Raw genomic sequence first — 20,390 nt, forward strand, 5'->3', positions numbered from 1 at the left:
TTCACCCACTCCCCCGTTTTAAAGAAAAAGTTCAATGTGGAATAGAGCGGCTTTTTGTGCATTAAAGGATAACCCCAGTAAAAATTTTCTTTATTTTTAGAGTGAAAGGATGAGAACTGCTGTGCGTTTTGCTTCCTGTCTGTAACCTGGTTGGCGAGATTTTACCTCACTTCCTGTCTAAAGTGCCTATTAATGGTACAATATTTTCCTCAGATGCGATCTTTCGATCAGATTTGCGTAATCGGAAAGGTAAATGTTCCCATAAACAGGTTGATTAGGGCACTTTCGCTCTTTAGATACAATCGTAAAACCCGATCAACAAAATTTTGCATTCCAATTGACCATAGAATCGTCTCACGTTGGTTTTCTCCACATTCATTGTTTTCTGCACAAATCGATCATAAAAATCTGATCAAAGGATCACATCTGAGGAAAATATTGTACCATTAATGCAGGGGTACAATATTTTTTGGCCCGCGCCGGCAAAAGCAAAAGAGACACGGAAGCAAACTATTTTACCTTATAGTTCCCTTCAGTGCTCCCAAGTAATCCGCCGCATCCCTGCCGCTAAACGAGGGCTGCAGAGCCCCCAAATTCCCATGGTCCTGACAGTTTCCTGTCTGTGAACCTCATTGCGTTGTGGCAAATAACAGCTGTTTACAGATGAGTCCAACCACCAAAAAAGCAAGCAGCATTTCCTTCCACTGACATCACCTGCCAGCAATAAAAATGTCACCATGTGGTAAATGTCAGAATGTAAATCAGGGTGAGGAAAGATTTTACAATGGGCAAACACTGAATAAATCATTTATACATAATTATTGTAAAAATTAAGCACTTTTTTGTTACATTATTTTCACTGGAGTTCCTCTTTAAAGTTTCTTGTGAGGAATTTCTTTGCTAGCCACTTCCTGGACCGCAGGTTGCAATGTTTTTAGTGACTTCTGTCTATGCCCTGCCACCTTGCAGTCTGACCAATGCATGCATACACAATGCCACCATAGTTCTAATGGTATTCTTGTACCAGCCTAATTCATAACTGTTGCTGGTACTTATTGATTGATCTACATACATTCAATAATGGAAAGAGACCTGGGAGTGTTGTTGATGAGTCTCTGTCGCTTTGCTGAAGGGAATCCATGTTGTTATGAAATGAAGGCGTTTCCGGCGGTAACACACCTATTACTGTATATAAACTTGAGAATAATGGCCACTAAGTGCTGGCTCCCTTCCACCTGGCTGGGACAGCCGAGGCCACAGTGCACAAGGCAATGCGATTTGGCAGACCCTCCATCATTTTTCATTCCTGATATTAACTGTAAATATGAGTTTCTTTCATGAGTGGAACTGCGGTTTTCCAATCAGATAGCGCTCCGCCGACACTCACTGGCAGTTTTATTTGCATGGATAAAGCGTTATTATTATATTTTGAATTTGTGAAGACAGTCTGAAAACTGCTAATTCGAAAGATTTTTTTTATAAATGAGATAACCTAGATTGACATTAAGGCTTCTTGCACACCAAGACGTTGCATTAGGTGGCACGTTAAGGTCGCATAACGTGCACCTAACACAACGTATGGTGCTGCAAGAGCCGACGGTAGAGTGAGCCGCGTTAGGCGGCTCGAGTCCTATAATGTCTCCCAGAGTGGCGCTGATTGGCCAGCGGGTCCACGTGATGCGGAGCGAGACACTCCGCATCACGTGGTCCCGCCGGCCAATCAGCTGCCGCCAGTGCAGTGAATATTAAGTAGCCATGTGCGCGGCTACTGTAGCTGGCTCTCCCCGCCTCCTCTCCGCCCCCCACTGCGCATGTGCAAACAGTCTAACGCGGCTATAGCCGCTCCAACGCCGTAGCATGCTGCACTTTGCACAGAACGTGCAGCGTTACATGTAACGCAACGTGGGCTGTGTGAACAGCCCACTTGTGTTACATTGCTGTGCGTTGGGGGAGCGTTACAGGCGCACTAACGTGCGCCTGTAACGTCTTAGTGTGTAAGCAGCCTAAAGGAAAACTCTACCCAGTTCTTTTATGTTTTAGCAGAGCAGGATCATCCACAAGGCAATTCTAGGCAGTTGCCTAGGACCTGAAGGGAGTCTAGAGGCCTGGTGCTTTCGCTTGTTTAATTCCCCCTCATCTGTGACTAATCGCCACTGTAATTTGATCTCTCAGCTGTGTCAGTTCAGGAATCTCCTTTGCCACGGCAGAGCAGCTGCTTTGTAAACACAGAATGTTAATAGTATGTCTGCTTTCATGAAAGCAGGAAGTAGACACACTGCAGATTTACTACAGGATTTATATCAGCTGTAACAAAGAAATATTTTCTTTGAAAGTTATTATGCTGTTGCTTATCTTTTAGAGAAGAGAGAAAGTTCTGAGTTCAGGGCTGCTTTACATAGAGACTGTAGTCAAAATAACATTATGAATAAAACTGGTCTATCTTATCTGGTGGCTGGATGATGGCTGGATAGTGTAATGGTTAAGGGCTCAGCCTCTGACACAGGAGACCTTGGTTCTAACCTCGGCTCTGCCTGTTCACTAAGCCAGCACCTATTCAGTAGGAGACCTGAGGCAAGTCTCCCTAACACTGCTACTGCCTATAGAGCGCGTCCTAGTGGCTGCAGCTCTGGCGCTTTGAGTCCGCCAGGAGAAAAGCGCGATATAAATGTTCTGTGTTTGTTTGTTTGTTTGTTTGTTTATCTCAGGTGGCGACGTGTTTAGTACTGGCAGGTGATCTCTGCGGAATGTTTGTTTACTGAGAGTTCTGAAGGCAGTATAACTGATACCTGGTCTCCCAGAATGTTCTGGGAGGTGAAAATTCGGCATAATAAATAGCTTAGGCTAAGCCTCAGTGGGATGGCTAGGCTACCATATCAATATACAGCAATATATACCTATAGGAAGTGTTTCTGTTGCTGTAACCAGGATATATAATGTAAAAGTGGGTATCCTAAATAATTTACTGCATTCTACTATTTGTCGTTACAGTTCCTCTTTAACTGCTTCCGGACCACGTTGGTTGAAATCTATGTCCTGCAGGTGGAAGCGTGGCTCTGACAGGACGTAGATTTCAACTTCCCCATTGCGCACTCCCGCCGATCGCACCACTCTGCACCTGCCACAGTTTACTTGCCCTACCGTTTATATGACGGCAAAACTCTAAGCTGGTCAGGAGCCGATTTCATTGGCTCCTGACTGCGTGATCACTGTGAGCCAATCACATTGGCTTACATTGATGGACAGGGTCAGGAGCCAATTAAAGCGACTCCTGACCGGAGGACTGAGCTCTGCCGCCATAGCGATGGCAGAGAGAGGGGCCTGCGGAGATGGGAGAGCGCCGGGTAGGTGCGGTGATTCGTCAGTAAGTGCCATTTTGTGGTACCAGTAGTCTCCAGTTCTTAAAGAGACACTGAAGCGAAAAAAAATATATGATATTATGATTTGTATGTGTAGTGCAGCTAAGAAATAAAACATTAAGATCAGATACATACAGTCTAATTGTTTCCAGTACAGGAAGAGTTTAGAAACTCCAGTTGTTATCTCTATGCAAACAAGCCATTAAAGAGATTCTGTATTGTTAAAATCGCACAAAAGTAAACATACCAGTGTGTTAGGGGACATCTCCTATTACCCTCTGTCACAATTTCACCGCTCCCCGCCGCATTAAAAGTAGTCAAAAACAGTTTTAAAAAGTTTGTTTATAAACAAACAAAATGGCCACCAAAACAGGAAGTAGGTTGATGTACAATATGTCCACACATAGAAAATACATCCATACACAAGCAGGCTGTATACAGCCTTACTTCCGAATCTCAAGAGATCACTTGTGTGTGTTTACCTTCTGTCCCCAGCTACTCTCATGCACTGAACATTACAGGCTTCCTGCAGACAGCTCTGCCTATGTCGTTAATTCCTCAGTATGTGACAGACCAGCTCCTTTCACAGCCTCCAGAGGAGGATTTTTATCCAGCTTTCTTCTATCACTGATAAGATAGCAGAGAAGCTGCTGGCTTATGTAAATAAAACACACACTGGAGTGTGCATAGAGGAACAGTTCAACACTGAAGAACTTGACAGCCTTCCAGACACAGGCCGACAAGTCTGACAGGGGAAAGATACATTGATTTATTACAGAGATGGTTATAGTAGAAAGAGCTGCAGTAAGCCAGAACACATTAGAATAGGTTTAGGAACTTGTAGGATGGTAGAAAAAACGTTGTAATTTTTGTTACAGAGTCACTTTAAGCTCTACTACTTTCAAAGTGGTGGAGAGGGCTGTTATCTGACTTTTATTATCTCAACTGTTCCTGAACTATTTACTTTTTCTCTGCCAGAGGAGAGGTCATTAGTTCACAGACTGCTCTGAAAGAATCATTTTGAATGCTGAGTGTTGTGTAATCTGCACATATTATAGAATAAGACAATGTTAGAAAAAACACTATATACCTGAAATTAAAAATATGTGAATATTTTCTTTGCTGCTAATCTTCTAGTAATTATTCATAGTACACAACCAATTCACTATATCATTTTTTTTTTTCGCTTCAGTGTCTCTTTAAGGGGCTAGAGAATGCTGGTACACGAGGGGTTAAGTTTGACATCTGTTATTTGGGGGTGAGCAAGACAATAATGGCAGCAGAACATGTGAAGGTCGGAGAGGCACTTTAATCGTATCCTGCTGGTAAATGAATCAAACTTCTAAAATCTATTTACAGGTATTACTACACCTAATAAACAGATAGAACAAACATAAACCCCCTCAGGGCCCTTTACATTTCCTCACAGCCACAGGTTATTCATACGCAATCAAAAATAAAAGTATCAAGTGCAGGAGGTTTAGAGAGGTGTCTTGTTCATTCCGCGACCCACAATGCCCTTTTCACACGAATGGCTGGCGAGCGTACCAGCTGCGCCCTGCTTTGCTCTGCGCCTGCCAAGATCCTGGCTGTTTATTCTGTTATATTTCCGGGAGCCGTACACTTTCCCACATGACGGCCATGCAGAGCCTACCTTGTGGACACTGCCGGCGAGATTATTGTCAGACACAGTCACACACAAAGGCGTAGGTGCGGAACACTAAGACAATGCAAGAATGTCAGTCTCTGTGACAGGACAACACCCAGAGTGATTGGCAAACAATGACGTAAAGGACAGAGCTGTCAGTGTGTGTGGACGCACAATACCCTGCCAAGTCTCAGTCCTGGTAACAGAATACACAGAATCTGCTAGCCCAGATCCAGGTCCTGACGGGGGAACACAACCTTCCAAATGCCTTCCGAACCAGTGAGTTCTCCATCACAGCGGACTATGGGGGCTATTTATAAAGGAATGGCGATCTGCTAATGGATTAGATCTCTGTATTTATAAATAGGCGATCTGTTGTTTTGGTAGTAATCGATGCATTAGTGTAAGTTTGTAGCACCTGTCTCAGCTGTATTGAGCACAGTTGTGTCTTTAAAGTGAACCTCCAGACTAAAAATCTACTCAGCAGCGCTGAAAATGCTTGGTGTTTCTTTAAGTTTCACAGCATCAGAACTTTTTTTTTCTTACCCAAACCTCATTTTTAGCTGCATAGAAGAAAACTGCCCGGGCATTTTTCTCCTGATGCTGTGCAAAGCATGATGGGATTTCTGATGTTGTTCTCCTTCTGCTGTTTTGGTGCAAATTTGTTTTTTTTTTATTTTGAATTTGAGATTTGAAGCGCATGCGTAGACCTCTCACCTATCTGTGAGACCCTCACAACTCTACCCACGATGGGGAGATTTTTCATTATGCATGAAGAAGAAACGTTTCTGTAAATAAAAAAAGGAGGAGCCTTCTGGGTAAACAATTGACAGCTAAGCAGATAGAAAGTAAAATAATCAATTTTTCTCTCAGCTTTTTTGGACAGGAAATGACATAAAAATGCAAATGGCTGCAGCCAGCACTTGCTGTACTGTGACAACAAACGTGTTCTTTTACACCGATGGCATTGCTTTCGCCCAAAGGCAGAAAGGATAACTGTATGGGCAATAAAGAATCGGGGGACAAGTTTTTATTGTATATTCTGCCAAATGGTAATCCTGCTTTTAAGTGGACTTGAACTCTTGCACAGGACACAAGGAAAAAATAGAGAAATGCACCCTGTATGTATATAGAGAGTTTAGCCAGGCTAATTCCCCTCATCTGTAACTAATCACCACTGTAATTTGATTTCTTCAGCTGCATCACCTCAGTAATCTCCTCTGCAGTGGCAGAGCTGCTAATCTGTAAACACAGGATGTTAACCCTATGTCTGCTTCCGTGAAAGCTGTAACAAAGAAAAGTTTTTCTTTAAAGGTTATTATGCTGTTGCGTATCTTTTAGAGCAGAGAGGAAGTTATGAATTCAGGACTGCTTTAAAGCGAGCCCCAGCCGAAGCTAGGGATCAAAATCTGACACGTACTACTTAGAGAGGGAAGCCTCAGGATCCTAATTAGAATTCCTTCGGCTGTGGCAAGCCCCCCCGTTGCTGAGCACAGACCCCCGCCCCTCCATTGCTGAGCGCGGCCCCCCTTCACACTGGGGCAGACCAGCTCCTCCTACTGGATCCAGCGTATGCAATGGCCCAGCGAGCCTGCGCAATGGCCGTGCATGCTCTGTGCATGCGTGGGTGGTCTCAATCGGCTCTTTCGCACAACTGATCCAGGAAGAGCAGCTACGCGGCCCCGATGTGATTACCAACAATGCCTTGTCGCTAATCTTCCACAGGGGGCGCGTTCAGCACCGGGGACCACGGAGTAGCAAGGGAAGCCTCAATAGGATCCTGAGGCTTCCCTCTCTTAAGGTAAGTATCTGATTTTGTATCCGACCTTTGGCACGGGTACACTTTAAGTAACGATTGGCCTACAAAGCTATCAGATGGTGCATTTATAATTAGAAGGCTACCTGGAGGTGGAGTTTAATCTTATTTTCTAGTTTAATAAAGAAAATGTTTTGCACCTTTCATGTAACAATCCCTGCTCTGTGCATTACCCTGGGGTCTGTTGGAGGGGGATGGGGGGGGGGGGGGGGAATAGAAATAGAGCTTTTTCCTGACAGCTCGTAGATTTTTAGTATCGGAGTGTATCCTCCAGCTTCCACAGCTCGCTCCACAGCTGCGGAGGAGATATAGTAAAGCTACTGTATGCTATTATGAAACCAAGGCCTCTGAGCCCGTTCCAAACTGCAGACAAGCGAGTTATTCTTTGGCCTGTTTTCTTTGGCTGGGCGCAGGCTGCACAGAATGAATCAAACCGTATTAGCTTTCAGGAGGGAAGCGGTGTGGTCAAGAGGGGCTGTTTGCGGCTAGATGGTGTAGATAGGGCCAGCAGGTTACGGACGGCGCTCCGCGGCTCTGACACGCTGCTGGGCTGAATGGGGGCCTCCGAACCTGACCGCCGCTTTATAGGCTAAGGTTGCGACACAGAATCCCATCAACAACAGCGACAGGAAGTGGTAGTGGGCATGAAAACCTCCAAAACCACAGGCATCTTTACAATGGAAAACAAGACTTAGGCTGGGATATGAAGTCTGGCGCTTATTTTAATGGGGGAAAGCGTATGCAAGTTGTAAGTTGTAATGATCTGGTTACAGGCTCTCAGCATATAAACAGGCACAGCGCAGCCTTAGGAAAACAGAATTACTATTGCTGTCACTAGGCATTTATATAGCGACAGCCTTTTACACAATACTGTCAGGAAGGGCTCGCTCACAAAACAAGAGCTTTTCTAAGCGCTTTGTGATTTTTAAAAGCTCTTGCTAATGTTATCCTATGTGTGTGTGTTCACACCGGAGCAATGTGATTGTGTAAAAATCCCCCATAGCATTGCAGCTTTTCAAATCTCTAGCGCTTAAAAAGCTCTTGTAGTGTGAATAAGGGCTTGTTCACACTAAGGGTGCTTTTGGTTTTTTTTAAGCTTGTGCAATGATTCCCTATGAGAGTGTTCAAATATGAGCGGTTCAATTTCGATCCGCTCCCCAAAGCGCTGCCTGTACCATTTTCTGAGCGTTTTGGCCCAATGGAAGGTACAGGGAAATCGCAAAGTGTTTCAAAAAGCGCTTGGTATAGCGCTTTCATGAATACTTCCGGGTGAAAGAGCTCACTTCCTGACTGACATCAGTAAGTGAAAAAACGCAAAGCGCAGGGAAAAGCGCTGAAAAAAAACTCTCAATAAATTGCTCAGCACTTGCGAAAGGGCTGGTGATTTATGATGTAAACAAGGCCTGTCTGCTAGAGGTGCTCACAGTTTGTACAATTGTCTGGAACCACTTCTGGAGGGGGACAATTAACAGGGGCGTAGCAACAGGGGATGTAGAGGTTGCAAATGCACCGGGGCCCTTCCTCATCCACAGTACTTGCTGTCTATTGGTCCTGTGCTGGTAATAATCACTTCTGTAGATGCTTTGAATATAAGTAATCATTAAAGGATACCCGAAGTGACATGTGACACGATGAGATAGATATGGGTATGTACAGTGCCTAGCACACAAATAACTATGCTGTGTTCCTTTTTTTCTTTCTCTGCCTGAAAGAGTTAAATATCAGGTATGTAAGTGGCTGACACAGTCCTGACTCAGACAGGAAGTGACTACAGTGTGACCCTCACTGATAAGGAATTCCAACTATAAAAAAAACGTTCCTAGCAGAAAAGGCTTCTGAGAGCAAGAAAGAGATAAAAAGGGGAATTTCTTATCAGTGAGGGTCACACTGTAGTCACTTCCTGTCTGAGTCAGGACTGAGTCAGCCACTTACATACCTCATATTTTACTCTTTCAGGCAGAGAAAGAGAAAAAGGAACACAGAATAGTTATTTGTGTGCTTGGCACTGTACATACCCATGTCTATCTCATCATGTCACTTGTCAATTCGGGTATCCTTTAATCAACTGTCCCCCATCCCCTTCGTGCACCTCTGACACTGTGGTTGTCCCTGGCAGGTTTTGGTGCGCCGTATCAATTGTTATGTATAGAATATTGGGGGGAGGAGAGGAGCAAATTAAAACTTGCACAGGTGCCCATAGCTCCTTAACTACGGCACTTACAATTAACCTGGTGGTATTTTTGGCATGTAGGAGGAAACCAGAGTGATTGGAGGAAACAGACACAGATAGAATGTAATTAAAGGACAACTGAAGTGAGAGGTGTGTGGAGGCTTCAATATTTAATTCCACTTCAGCAAAACCAATTGCCTGGCAGGACTGGTGATCTATTTGGCTGCAGTAGTGTCTGAATAACACCTGAAACAAGCATGTGGCTAATCTTGTCAGATCGGACAATAATATCAGAAACACCTGATCCGCTGCATGCTTGTTCAGGGGCTATGGCTAAAAGTATTAAGGTGGCCATACACTGGTCGATTTGCCATCAGATTCGACCAACAGATAGATCTCACTCTGATCGAATCTGATCAGAGAGGGATCGTATGGCCACCTTTACTGCAAACAGATTGTGAATCGATTTCAGCCTGAAACCGATCACAATCTGTGGAGCTGCCGCTGCTGCCCCCCCCCTGCATACATTACCTGTCCCGGCCGGCGCGAGTCCCCTGGTCCCCGCTGTCTTCTTCTCCGCTCCGGGCTCCAGACCGTTCCTGCAGCTACTGAACTTCCTGTCCAGGGAAAGTTTAAACAGTAGAGGGCGCTCTACTGGGTCTACATGAAAAGGGCGCCTGGTGGAGCCCATATATATACCAACTTCGGCTACAAAAAAGGCGCCTGGTGTAGCCCATATAAACTTCGGCTACAAAAAAGGCGCCTGGTGTAGCCCATATAAAAACTTCGGCTACAAAAAACTCCGGGATGTGTTAATTACTATTCCCCCTCCAGGCCGCCATGGATAGTGGGGGAATGAAATAATTCGGCTTACAGTGCTTGTAGCCCATATAAAAACTTAGGCTAGAAAAAAAAGGCAATAATATGGGCTACAAAGGGGCACCTTACTGTAGCCGGAAAAAATTCGGGCTACAAAGGGGAGCCCGCTTGTAGCCGAAAACCTTGTAGCCGAAAAATATGGGCTACAAAGGGGAGCCCGCTTGTAGCCTATATCAAAACTCGGGCGCCCTTTTCTACACCTTGTAGCCCATATTTCCAGAAATAACATTGATGTCTATGGCGGCGCCCTTTTCATACAGGCAGCTCGGGTGCCCTTTTTAACCGATCCCGCTCTACTGTTTAAACTTCCTGCCGGGACAGGAAGTTCTGTGTAGCTGCAGCCGGTCCTGAACCCAGCGCGGAAAGACAGCGGGGACCAGGGGACTCGCGCCGGCCGGAACAGGTAAATTATACCCGCTGTATTGCGTCGGTCGTCGGGCATTCGAACGCCGCTATCGACGCACTCCCGACCCGCCGGCGATCGAGAAAAATCTTCCGCACGGACGGATCGACGGGAACGATCGATTTCGGACGAAATCGATCGTTCTGTCAGCGGTGTGCGCGGCGATTTCACAGCCGATTCGATCACTGTGACCGAATCGGCCGTATATCGGCGGGAAAATCGTTAGGCGTATGGGCCCCTTTAGAGGATCAGCAGGACAGCCAGGCAACTGGTATAGCTTAAAAGCAAATAAATATGTCAGGGAGCCCCAATCATGAATGCGTTATAACTGCATTGCCAACTAGGTGGTGATAACTGGTTGATATACTGTAGTTATGTTATGTTATAAGCACACCTATCCATTAAGGCCGTAGCTAGTGTAAGTAGAAACTTACCAGGGCATAATGAGATTTCATAAACTGTATATCAAATATCATGCCAAAATCCCACATTATCTGCCATTTACGTCACTGATAAGCGCTGTGCCATTCTGTAAGATCAGCTAACACAGTTTCATTAATTTCTCCTCACAGCGTACATTCATCTTCCTGCCTGACGCCCAAACAAAGCCCCACGCAGTTACAAAGCGGAACATTTTTTTATAATGAGGTACAATTACAGCTAATTATAGGTCAATTCCAGGCAAGCATTAAAAAACACCATTTCATTCAGTAATGCCTTCAATAAAAAATCATTAGATGTGTTTGGTTAAATGCTGAATATAAGTGCCATACTCTACATCCCTATTGGTTTCCTGATATTCCCTGCACAGCAGGACACAGACTGGGAGAGGGAAGGACAGAGCTGGGTGCCCACTCTAGAGCTCCGGTACATACAGACTGTGGATCACTGTTGTGCAAAATGACCTGTCATTGTTTACAGAATAGTAAACAGCTAAATATTTCCCACATCAACAGATGGCCGAAAAGAGGCATAAGACATTGTTATGAGATAGGGTAGGAGATCCTGGGACAAGATCCTCCAGCACCCAAGGCTGAGACACCAAAGTCCATCCCATCCGGGTTGGGGGCACCTCTTACTCTAATAGCAATCAGTGTGTGCCATCAGAAACTGATTGCTATTAGAGTAAGAGAGGGGCCCTAACCCCCCCCCCCCCCCCCAACACGTTAATCTCTAGTTATCTGGCTTGCAGTCACTGCCATGAATCCCCTTTTCTTATTTCTCTTTGCTTAAAACACAATAGGGGAATGATAGCTGAGTGAGTTGTGCGCCCCCTCCTACACTGCGCCTTGAGGCTGGAGCCTCTCTCGTCCCTGCCTCGGCCCGGCTCTGCTTCTACACATGTCAGGAGATACATCTACACACGTCAGGAGATACTTCTACACACATGTCAGGAGATACTTCTACACACGTCAGGAGATACTTCTACACACGTCAGGAGATACTTCTACACACGTCAGGAGATACTTCTACACACGTCAGGAGATACTTCTCCACACGTCAGGAGATACTTCTACACACATGTCAGGAGATACTTCTACACACATGTACACACGTCAGGAGATACTTCTACACTCGTCGGGAGATACTTCTACACACATGTCAGGAGAAACTTCTACACACTAGTCAGGAGATACTTCTACACACGTCAGGAGATACTTCTACACACATGTCAGGAGATACATCTACACACATGTCAGGAGATACATCTACACACGTCAGGAGATACATCTACACACATGTCAGGAGATACATCTACACACGTCAGGAGATACATCTACACACGTCAGGAGATACATCTACACACGTCAGGAGATACTTCTACACACATCAGAAGATACTTCTACACACGTGTCAGGAGATACTTCTACACACGTCAGGAGTTACTTCTACACATGTCAGGAGACCCTTCTACACACGTCAGGAGATACTTCTACACACGTCAGGAGATACTTCTACACATGTCAGGAGATACTTCTACAAACATGTCAGGAGATACTTCTACACATGTCAGGAGATACTTCTACACACGTCAGGAGATACTTCTACACATGTCAGGAGATACTTCTACACACATGTCAGGAGATACTTCTACACACATGTACACACGTCAGGAGATACTTCTACACTCGTCGGGAGATACTTCTACACACATGTCAGGAGAAACTTCTACACAAATGTCAGGAGATACTTCTACACACGTCAGGAGATACTTCTACACACATGTCAGGAGATACATCTACACACGTCAGGAGATACTTCTCCACACGTCAGGAGATACTTCTCCACACGTCAGGAGATACTTCTCCACACGTCAGGAGATACTTCTACACACATGTCAGGAGACACTTCTACACACATGCCACACGTCAGGAGATACTTCTCCACACGTCAGGAGATACTTCTACACACGTCAGGAGATACTTCTACACACATGTCAGGAGATACATCTACACACGTCAGGAGATACATCTACACACATCAGGAGATACTTCTACACACGTCAGGAGATACTTCTACACACGTCAGGAGATACTTCTCTACACGTCAGGAGATACTTCTACACACATGTGAGGAGATACTTCTACAAATGTCAGGAGACCCTTCTACACACGTCAGGAGATACTTCTACACATGTCAGGAGATACTTCTACACATGTCAGGAGATACTTCTGCACACGTTAGGGACACTTCTACACAGGTACACGGTGGGTGATGCAGCTGCATTCTATATCAATGCACGGTTGCATTACCTGATGGCAATGCACAAAGGAAGTTGATGCATGCTGCTGAGGCAACCCAGAGAGGTGCTGAAAGCGTTCCAGGGTGCTGCGGCACCAAGTTTGAGAACCTCTGAAATAAGGGGAGTGGGATCCAAAACAGGCGATTCCTGAAAGGGGAGTCAATGACGTGGAGGGATAACTTAACTCACGCTAAATTTTCATCCGCGATGATCGTGAACGATTGTTTGGAGCAACACAGATCTGGTGTGTGTACTTTGATTAAGAATCAAGAAGTCCATAAAAAGGGATTAGGCTGTTTGTTTATTTCTAGCTGTAATGGAACTGCGAGCTCTGTACTTATTTAACCTCTACCAATGAGTACATATTAAAAGCCCCCCCCGCCCACCGGTTACAGTAAAAGCACTTGTTTGTGTTTTTCCACATATAACTCTCCCCTGATGCTCAGTTTACTAAAGAACATTCCATTGCTCTATTACAGAGGATTAAAAGATAATATATCTGATGACTGAGAAGCCGTCAGCAAAGCATTCGGAAGAGAGCAACAACTGAACTCTGCATTTGGCGCTTGACTCATCCTCCGTGCACAAGCCATGCTGCATACAGTGCTGCCTGCTGCGCCTGCCAGCAGGGAATTGTGGGTTTGGTTGGGAGGGGGCGGGGCCAGCGAGGGGGGAATTAAAAAAAACAAAAAAAACATAAATAGTTGTGGAGCTGAAGATCAGAGGAGACTTCAGGTTACCTTAGCTGTCTCCCAGCCGGTGATTACATTAGATTAGAGGTTATTGTGGTGGATGCAGCATAAAATTAACATTCCTCTGGGCGGCTGTGATGTTTTTTTCTGTTTTCCATGTCTTGTGTTTTATAGATTTGCTAGGAAGCTTGTCTGTTACAGCAGAATGCTAATGTTCACTTTTACTGCAGGGCTACGGGAGTCCAAGAAAGAAGGAAATTACCTTAAAAGCTGTTAACTTTGAAATGAGCTCACTCACATTATTGTTGCGGTACTTTTGCTTGCTAGGTGGTAAATAGGTACTATATATAGTTACACACTCAACCAGAATAGTGAGATAGACTCCACTGAGCTGCAATGCTGGCCACAGAGAGTAAAGGTACATCTAGCAAAGTATGGGTAGATCAACCAAGAGACAGATCTCTCTCTGATTGAATCTGATCGGAGAGAGATCTGTTGCCTGCCCATACACTGCAGCACGAAATCTATCGGAGATCAGCCTATTGGCGCTGCCTCAGCTGCCTGCCTGGCCAACCCCAGGTGTAAATGTCCCCCCACGCGCCAGGTGCCACACACGGGTGACGCAGGATGGGGCCAGGAGTCTTGGCAGCGAGAAAGGTGAGACTTTACACTGCACAGGCACTGGGAGGGGGGACATCTTAATCTGGGGGGACAGAGGCCGGGGGTCCGTGGCATTCGTCGCGATATCAAACGCCGTTATCTCTGCGCACGCGATCGAGCACTTTCAACCAAGATCTTTCCAGCCTGACTGATCAACGCATGGAATCATCGATCGGGCAGTCATGTTGCATACCTCCCAACTTTTTGAGATGAGAAAGAGGGACACTTAAGCCACGCCCCTGTCACACCCCTAATCACGCCCCAGCACACCCCTAGTCAAGCATACCATAAAAATTTCATGAGAAAAATATGTTGTTTTATAATTCAAACCACACTGGTCCTTTCTATCCTGGTTCATTTCCCTTCATATTAACATTTTACAATTAGTAATATATCAATTTAAAGGATGGGAATAAAGTTTAGAGTCAATCAAACACATTTTTAGTAGAGAAATATATATATTTACATAGAAAAAGGGACAAAGTCCTGAAAGAGGGACAAATGAGGAGGACAGAGGGACAGGGCTCCCAAAGAGGAACTGTCCCTCCGAAAAAGGGACAGATGGGAGCTATGATATTGTGACACAGATTTTCATCCAATTAGATAAAATTATCAAATCGGAAAGGCCAATTGGGGGGCAAAAACGGTAAATGTATGGGCACCTTAAAGGGACACTTAAGACGAATAAAAAAATCAGTTTTACTTGCCTGGGGCTTCTACAAGCCCCCTGCAGCTGCCCCATGCTCTTGCAGTCACTCACGGAGCCTCCGGTCCCCTGCCGCCAGCTAATTTGGTGTTCGCTGACAGAAGTAGGCATAAACACCCATGGGGGTATGGCTTCATTTGGGGCAGGGTTTAATTCAGGGGTGGGGCTTAATCAGGGGCATGCGCCCCTCCCCAGGACCAATGGCACTCCAGGCAATGGCCTGAATTGCCTTTGCTTTAAAACTGCCCTGAGTGACAGGAACCAATAGTTGTATTATAATCTGAGGAAGGCAAATGCAGAGGCAACACACGCTTCCGCTTCCTGTTACCAAATTCAGAAGCCAGAGATCCAAAACACGAATTACAAACCTTTACAGACCACATGAAAAGTAAACACACGCTCGGTAATGCTTGTTATTACTCATCATATCAGTGCATGCTAGTACCTCACTAGGCACATTTTTTGATGCAGCGTCACTTTAAACTCCCATGTAGGTAATCCACACAATGAGGATTAGTGCAATGTTTCTGCTTTTACTGCTCTTTTTCCCTCTGGATGTGACTTGCACATAGCTATTAAGTGCGCAGTAATGGCTTAAAGGTGAAATGAAAGAACAAGTCCTGCAGCCACCCACATAGACAGCACTGCTCTCCAGTTACCTATGAGCTGTGCCTCAGCCATGACTCACCAGCACACTCCGGAAATGGGCTCAGAGTGCAGCATTGCTCAGAGCTGCGTCACCCTGGCCTGAGAGCAGCTACAGCAGGCTGGCCAATACTCCCTCCTGCAGTGCCGGCTCCTGACTTACCACCTTACTAAGGGTACTTTCCCACTAAAGTGGACCTGAACTCTTGCACAGGACAGAAGAAAAGAGAGAAATTCACCCTGTATGTATTTAGAGAGTTTAGCCTCTCTTATTCCCCCTCATCTGACTAATCACAATTTAATGTGAATTTGTAATGTGAAAATGTAATTTGGTCTCACAGCTGTGTCAGCTGACTGCCATGGCAGAGAAGCTAATTGGTAAACACATATGTCTGCTCAGTGGCGTAGCTAAGGAGCTATGGGCCCCGGTGCAAGTTTTACATGGGGCCCCGCAAGCACTCTATACATAACAATTGATATGGCGGACCAGAACCTGCCATGGACAACCACAGTATCAGAGGTGCAGGAAGGGGATGGGGAGCAGTTTGTAATTGATTACTACTATTAAAAGCATCTATAGAAGTGATTTTTACCAGCACAGGACCAATAGAGAGCTAATATTGTGCTTTAGGGAGGGCCCCGATGTGGTTGCAACCTCTGCACCCCCTATTGCTACGCCACTGTGTCTGCTTCTATAAAAGTAGGAGGTAGACACACCGCAGTGTTTGGTAGGCTGAAGGAGTGGTGGGGGTGAGTTCCTGGTGGTGGCAGCTCCGTGGCTCACCGGCACTTCCCTATTGTGTTACATGCTGGTTTGGGGGCCCCAAGCAGTGGCAGTGCTCGGGCCCCCGCCTGTCATGTGCACTAGTGTTTACACACACCTAACTAAGGCGGCTGATAACGACCGCTTCGGTCAATAGTCAAGCATGTGTTCATCAACATTATACTATGTCTTTTCTTGCTTGCTGGTGGCATAACAGACATTTTATGGATAAACTGTGAAAATATCACCCATGAGAAGACGTGAATTGGATGTGGCCCAGGCTGTTCTATGGAAGCGCTGGCTACCTGGGAAACAATTTGATTTGGAAAGTTTAGTTCCACTTAATATTTCAATACTGCGGATCTCCTGACTCCCTCTATTGTATTTCTCCCGCAATAAAAAAGCCTAAACAAACATTTTCTGTGTGTGCGCGTTACTGATTTTATATCTGCCATTCAGTTCCCTGGCTAATGATTAACTTGATATTTATTTATATATTAAGTCACGTTTTGTGTCAGCCACACTAATGTATGACAACAATGAAAAATGAAACAATGGCGCATAGTAGGGTACAATCAGAATCGCTGCGGACAAACACAAGGAGCAGCCAGTGTGGACAAACCGATTTATAAAGTGCTGCCTGGACACCTGTCACTAACCGCATCCATCACCTTATTACTGGCAGAGGTGCAGAAATATCAGCCAATCAGAATGCCCAAAGCCAATGACATCACCAAAGACTGCTCACAGCAGAGGATTAGCAATCTCGGTCTTAAGGTACATACACAGGTCGGATTTTCGCAAACGAAACCACCGTTTGAACGCCAAATCGGGCGTGTGTATGGCCTGTCGTTCAGCTGATAAGACTGCACTTGAGCGAGCCACTTGGCCAAAGGGAACCTGTACTGAGTAAAATTATTTAAAATAAACACATGAGGTAACTTCAAATGAACATTACATAGTTACCTTGCCATCAGTTCCTCACAGAAGCTCACCATTTTCTTCTGACAATGATCCCTTCCAGTTCTGACAACATTTTGTCAGAATTGAAATATATCAGTTGCTGTCAGTAAAATATCAGGTGCTGTCAGTTATAGCTGAGAGGACAACTGATGTGCCAAGTAATGTCTATGTTTCCCAATGGCTCAAGTGGGCGATGTTACAGTTTAACAGTGTGGTGACCAGGACGGATAATTTCCTTGATCACAGTGAACAAACAGGACGCGAGAAAGGAGAAAGAGATTGGGGAATAGACTACACAGGAGGCAAGTATGACGTGTGTATGTTTAATTTGACTTTTAAATTTCAGTTTAGGTTTTCTTTAAGCTATGCTTACACAAAGGACTTTGATTGTTTAAACTGATCATTTCAGGTGACAGTCTGCTATGTGTACAGGGGTCCCCCCCACATCAGTCTCTTCCTGTTCAGCACAGCACCGCCCCAATGTGATAGGACTCTAAAGGTGCCTACTAACAGTACAATTTACAGAAAATAATTGCCCAAAATAAAATGTTGTGATACATTGATTATTTCACCATCAACAAAAACAATCTGTGCTTCCTATCCATCACAACCAATTACAAAAATGTTTTTCCCATCTACCAAATTGTTGCCGAACAGATAGAATCGTTCGCAGCTTATTCGGGACATCAACAGGGTTCACTTTCTGCCAATCCGATCACATTTACCTGATTGCTCGGCCGATTCTTTGCTGAAAATTGTATTGTTGGTGGGCACCTTAACGCCCACCCCTCCCTGTCCCAGCTTAGTAGTGCCTCCTCACCACTAGGATTTCCAAATTCTGGGGGAAATGAGTAGATAACTGCATTATCTACTGTGGACAGTTTTATTTCTGTATTGCTAATCCCAAGCCTGGCATCGCTCTCCAGCTCTGAGTAGGGAGCGGACTTCCCCTTTAAACACAGAGAAGCAGAGAGGAACGTATCTAGCCGCTTCCTGTATACAAGAGCCCAAGTGGAAAGAATTCCCTCTGTCAGCATGGAACATAGCAATACAGAATTTATGTGTTTATAAATTAAATATGATAGGAAAGGGATCGCTGGAACATAATCCCCATCCATTTGCAAATGCATTCATAAGTTTACATTGACAAATACGTGATACCTGGTCAGGGAAGAGCATTGAAGCAACAGGGCAGACAAAGCTTTTTATATGCATTTCATAGAACAGTATTTTATATTAACTATGCAGAAAAAAATCCCTGGAGCAATGATTCAGAATTCTCATCTCTTCCTCACTGACCTACGCAGCAGCCTTCTCACAACAAGGCAGTCTGAACCACGCCTCCTTGAGTCAAATGGGTGTGCAGAGGGTAAGGTGATTGCTCTGTTAGATGAAGCAACGCCTCCCTGTTGACTGACAGCCTATCAAGGCAGCCACTCCTTAGAAAGGAGGTGTGGTTTCAGACTGTCTAGAAAGTGGTTTGGGGAGGAAAATGGATAGCAAGAACGTATATGTAAAGCACACCTGAACCAGGGTACAAAAAGTTGATTTTTACATAGCTGGGGTTTCTTCCAATCTCCAGTAGTCTTTGAGGTTCCTCAGTGTCTTATGGGCCCCACTCCGTTGTTCCACTGTCACCGAGGTGAGAGGGATATGGAAGCTGCCATGTTTATTTCCTTGAAAACAAACCATATTGCCTGGCAGCCCAGTTGATCTTCTGGCATAATTAGTGTCCGAGTTAAAACCCTGGAACAAGCATATGGATAATCTAGTAAAACCGTGTCAGCTGAGTAAGAGTACTTGATTTGCTGCATGCTTGTTCAGGGTCTGCGGCTAAAAGCATTAGAGACACAGGAGCAGGAGGATAGCCAGGCAACCGGTATTGTTTAAAAGGAGATAAATATGGCAGCCTCCATATCCCTCTCATCTCAGCTTCTCTTTAAAGTCTGTGCATTATGGTGCATGCATTGTCCCAGTCACCTCGATCCTGATTCTGTCGCCAGGATAGTTCTTACATAGTTGCAAGTCTTTACAAAACTGCGCAGAATGCTCCTGACAATGACAGCACGTTCAAGGAGGCACGCAGCCGGTACATCACATGTGGTGTTATGTGACGTGGATCGCAGACTTTAACTGAGGTGACAGCAGTACAACGGAGGGGCCCGGGAGGACACTGAGGGACCTCAAAGACTACTTGGGGGCTGGAAAAAAAACAGGTTAAGTAAAAATCAACTATTTTTGCCATAGAACATGCTCTACTAACCTTTTAACAATCTTCACTATATTCTTTTATGACCCAGGAGAGGGCTGAAGACTTAACATAAAAGGAAAAATTCAACACAGGGTTGATAGATCACTTATATTTTCTAATTTTCCCTAACCTTAGTAAAAAAAACAAATTAAAACCATCAGAGTTTTTAAACCATCTACGCCAAGCAGGTAAATCTTCCCTGAAATTTCACAGAATAGATTTGGACTGACTGGTTCTCTTTAAAGGCACGTGACTTACTTCTTGGCTCTCGAGGACCGTCCACTGTGATTTTGATGGCTCGGTGGTAGGTTGCCACTTGCGGGGGGTTGGTGAAAACCGTGATGGTAAGCGTAAAACTTTTACCTGCAAGTGAAACATACAAAATTGTTTATTCGGTTTCTAAATAGCACTACTGTTAAACCTATAAAAACGCAAGGGAGTTGAGAGGGATAAAACAGAATAAGCTGTTACTCTATCCTGATATGAAACTAGCTTTGGCGTGTGCTCATCACTTTTACTCTCACTGTTTTTTAAAGAACTCCTCCTCCACTCCCTGCATGTAAACTATCCCTCTGCACTCCTAATAATCCCTGTGCAATTAATAGCAACACTTGCGTAAACACTGAATTTGCAATGTAAATAGGGGGAGTGGCATGGTTGTATTTTAATAGAGCTAAAATCATCAGCAATGCAAG

General features: G+C 44.9%; 1 protein-coding gene across 1 annotated transcript in view; it reads right to left on the minus strand.

Moving 5' to 3' along the window:
- Positions 1-20,390, minus strand: part of RUNX1 (RUNX family transcription factor 1) — a 125,178-nt gene that overhangs the window by 48,378 nt on the left and 56,410 nt on the right. The window contains exon 3 of the mRNA XM_068270454.1: positions 19,954-20,058. Within this exon, the coding sequence (XP_068126555.1) occupies positions 19,954-20,058 (105 nt within the window). The remainder of the gene's footprint in view (positions 1-19,953; positions 20,059-20,390) is intronic.

This window comes from Hyperolius riggenbachi, chromosome 2 (assembly GCF_040937935.1).
Source record: "Hyperolius riggenbachi isolate aHypRig1 chromosome 2, aHypRig1.pri, whole genome shotgun sequence".
NCBI lineage: Eukaryota > Metazoa > Chordata > Amphibia > Anura > Hyperoliidae > Hyperolius > Hyperolius riggenbachi.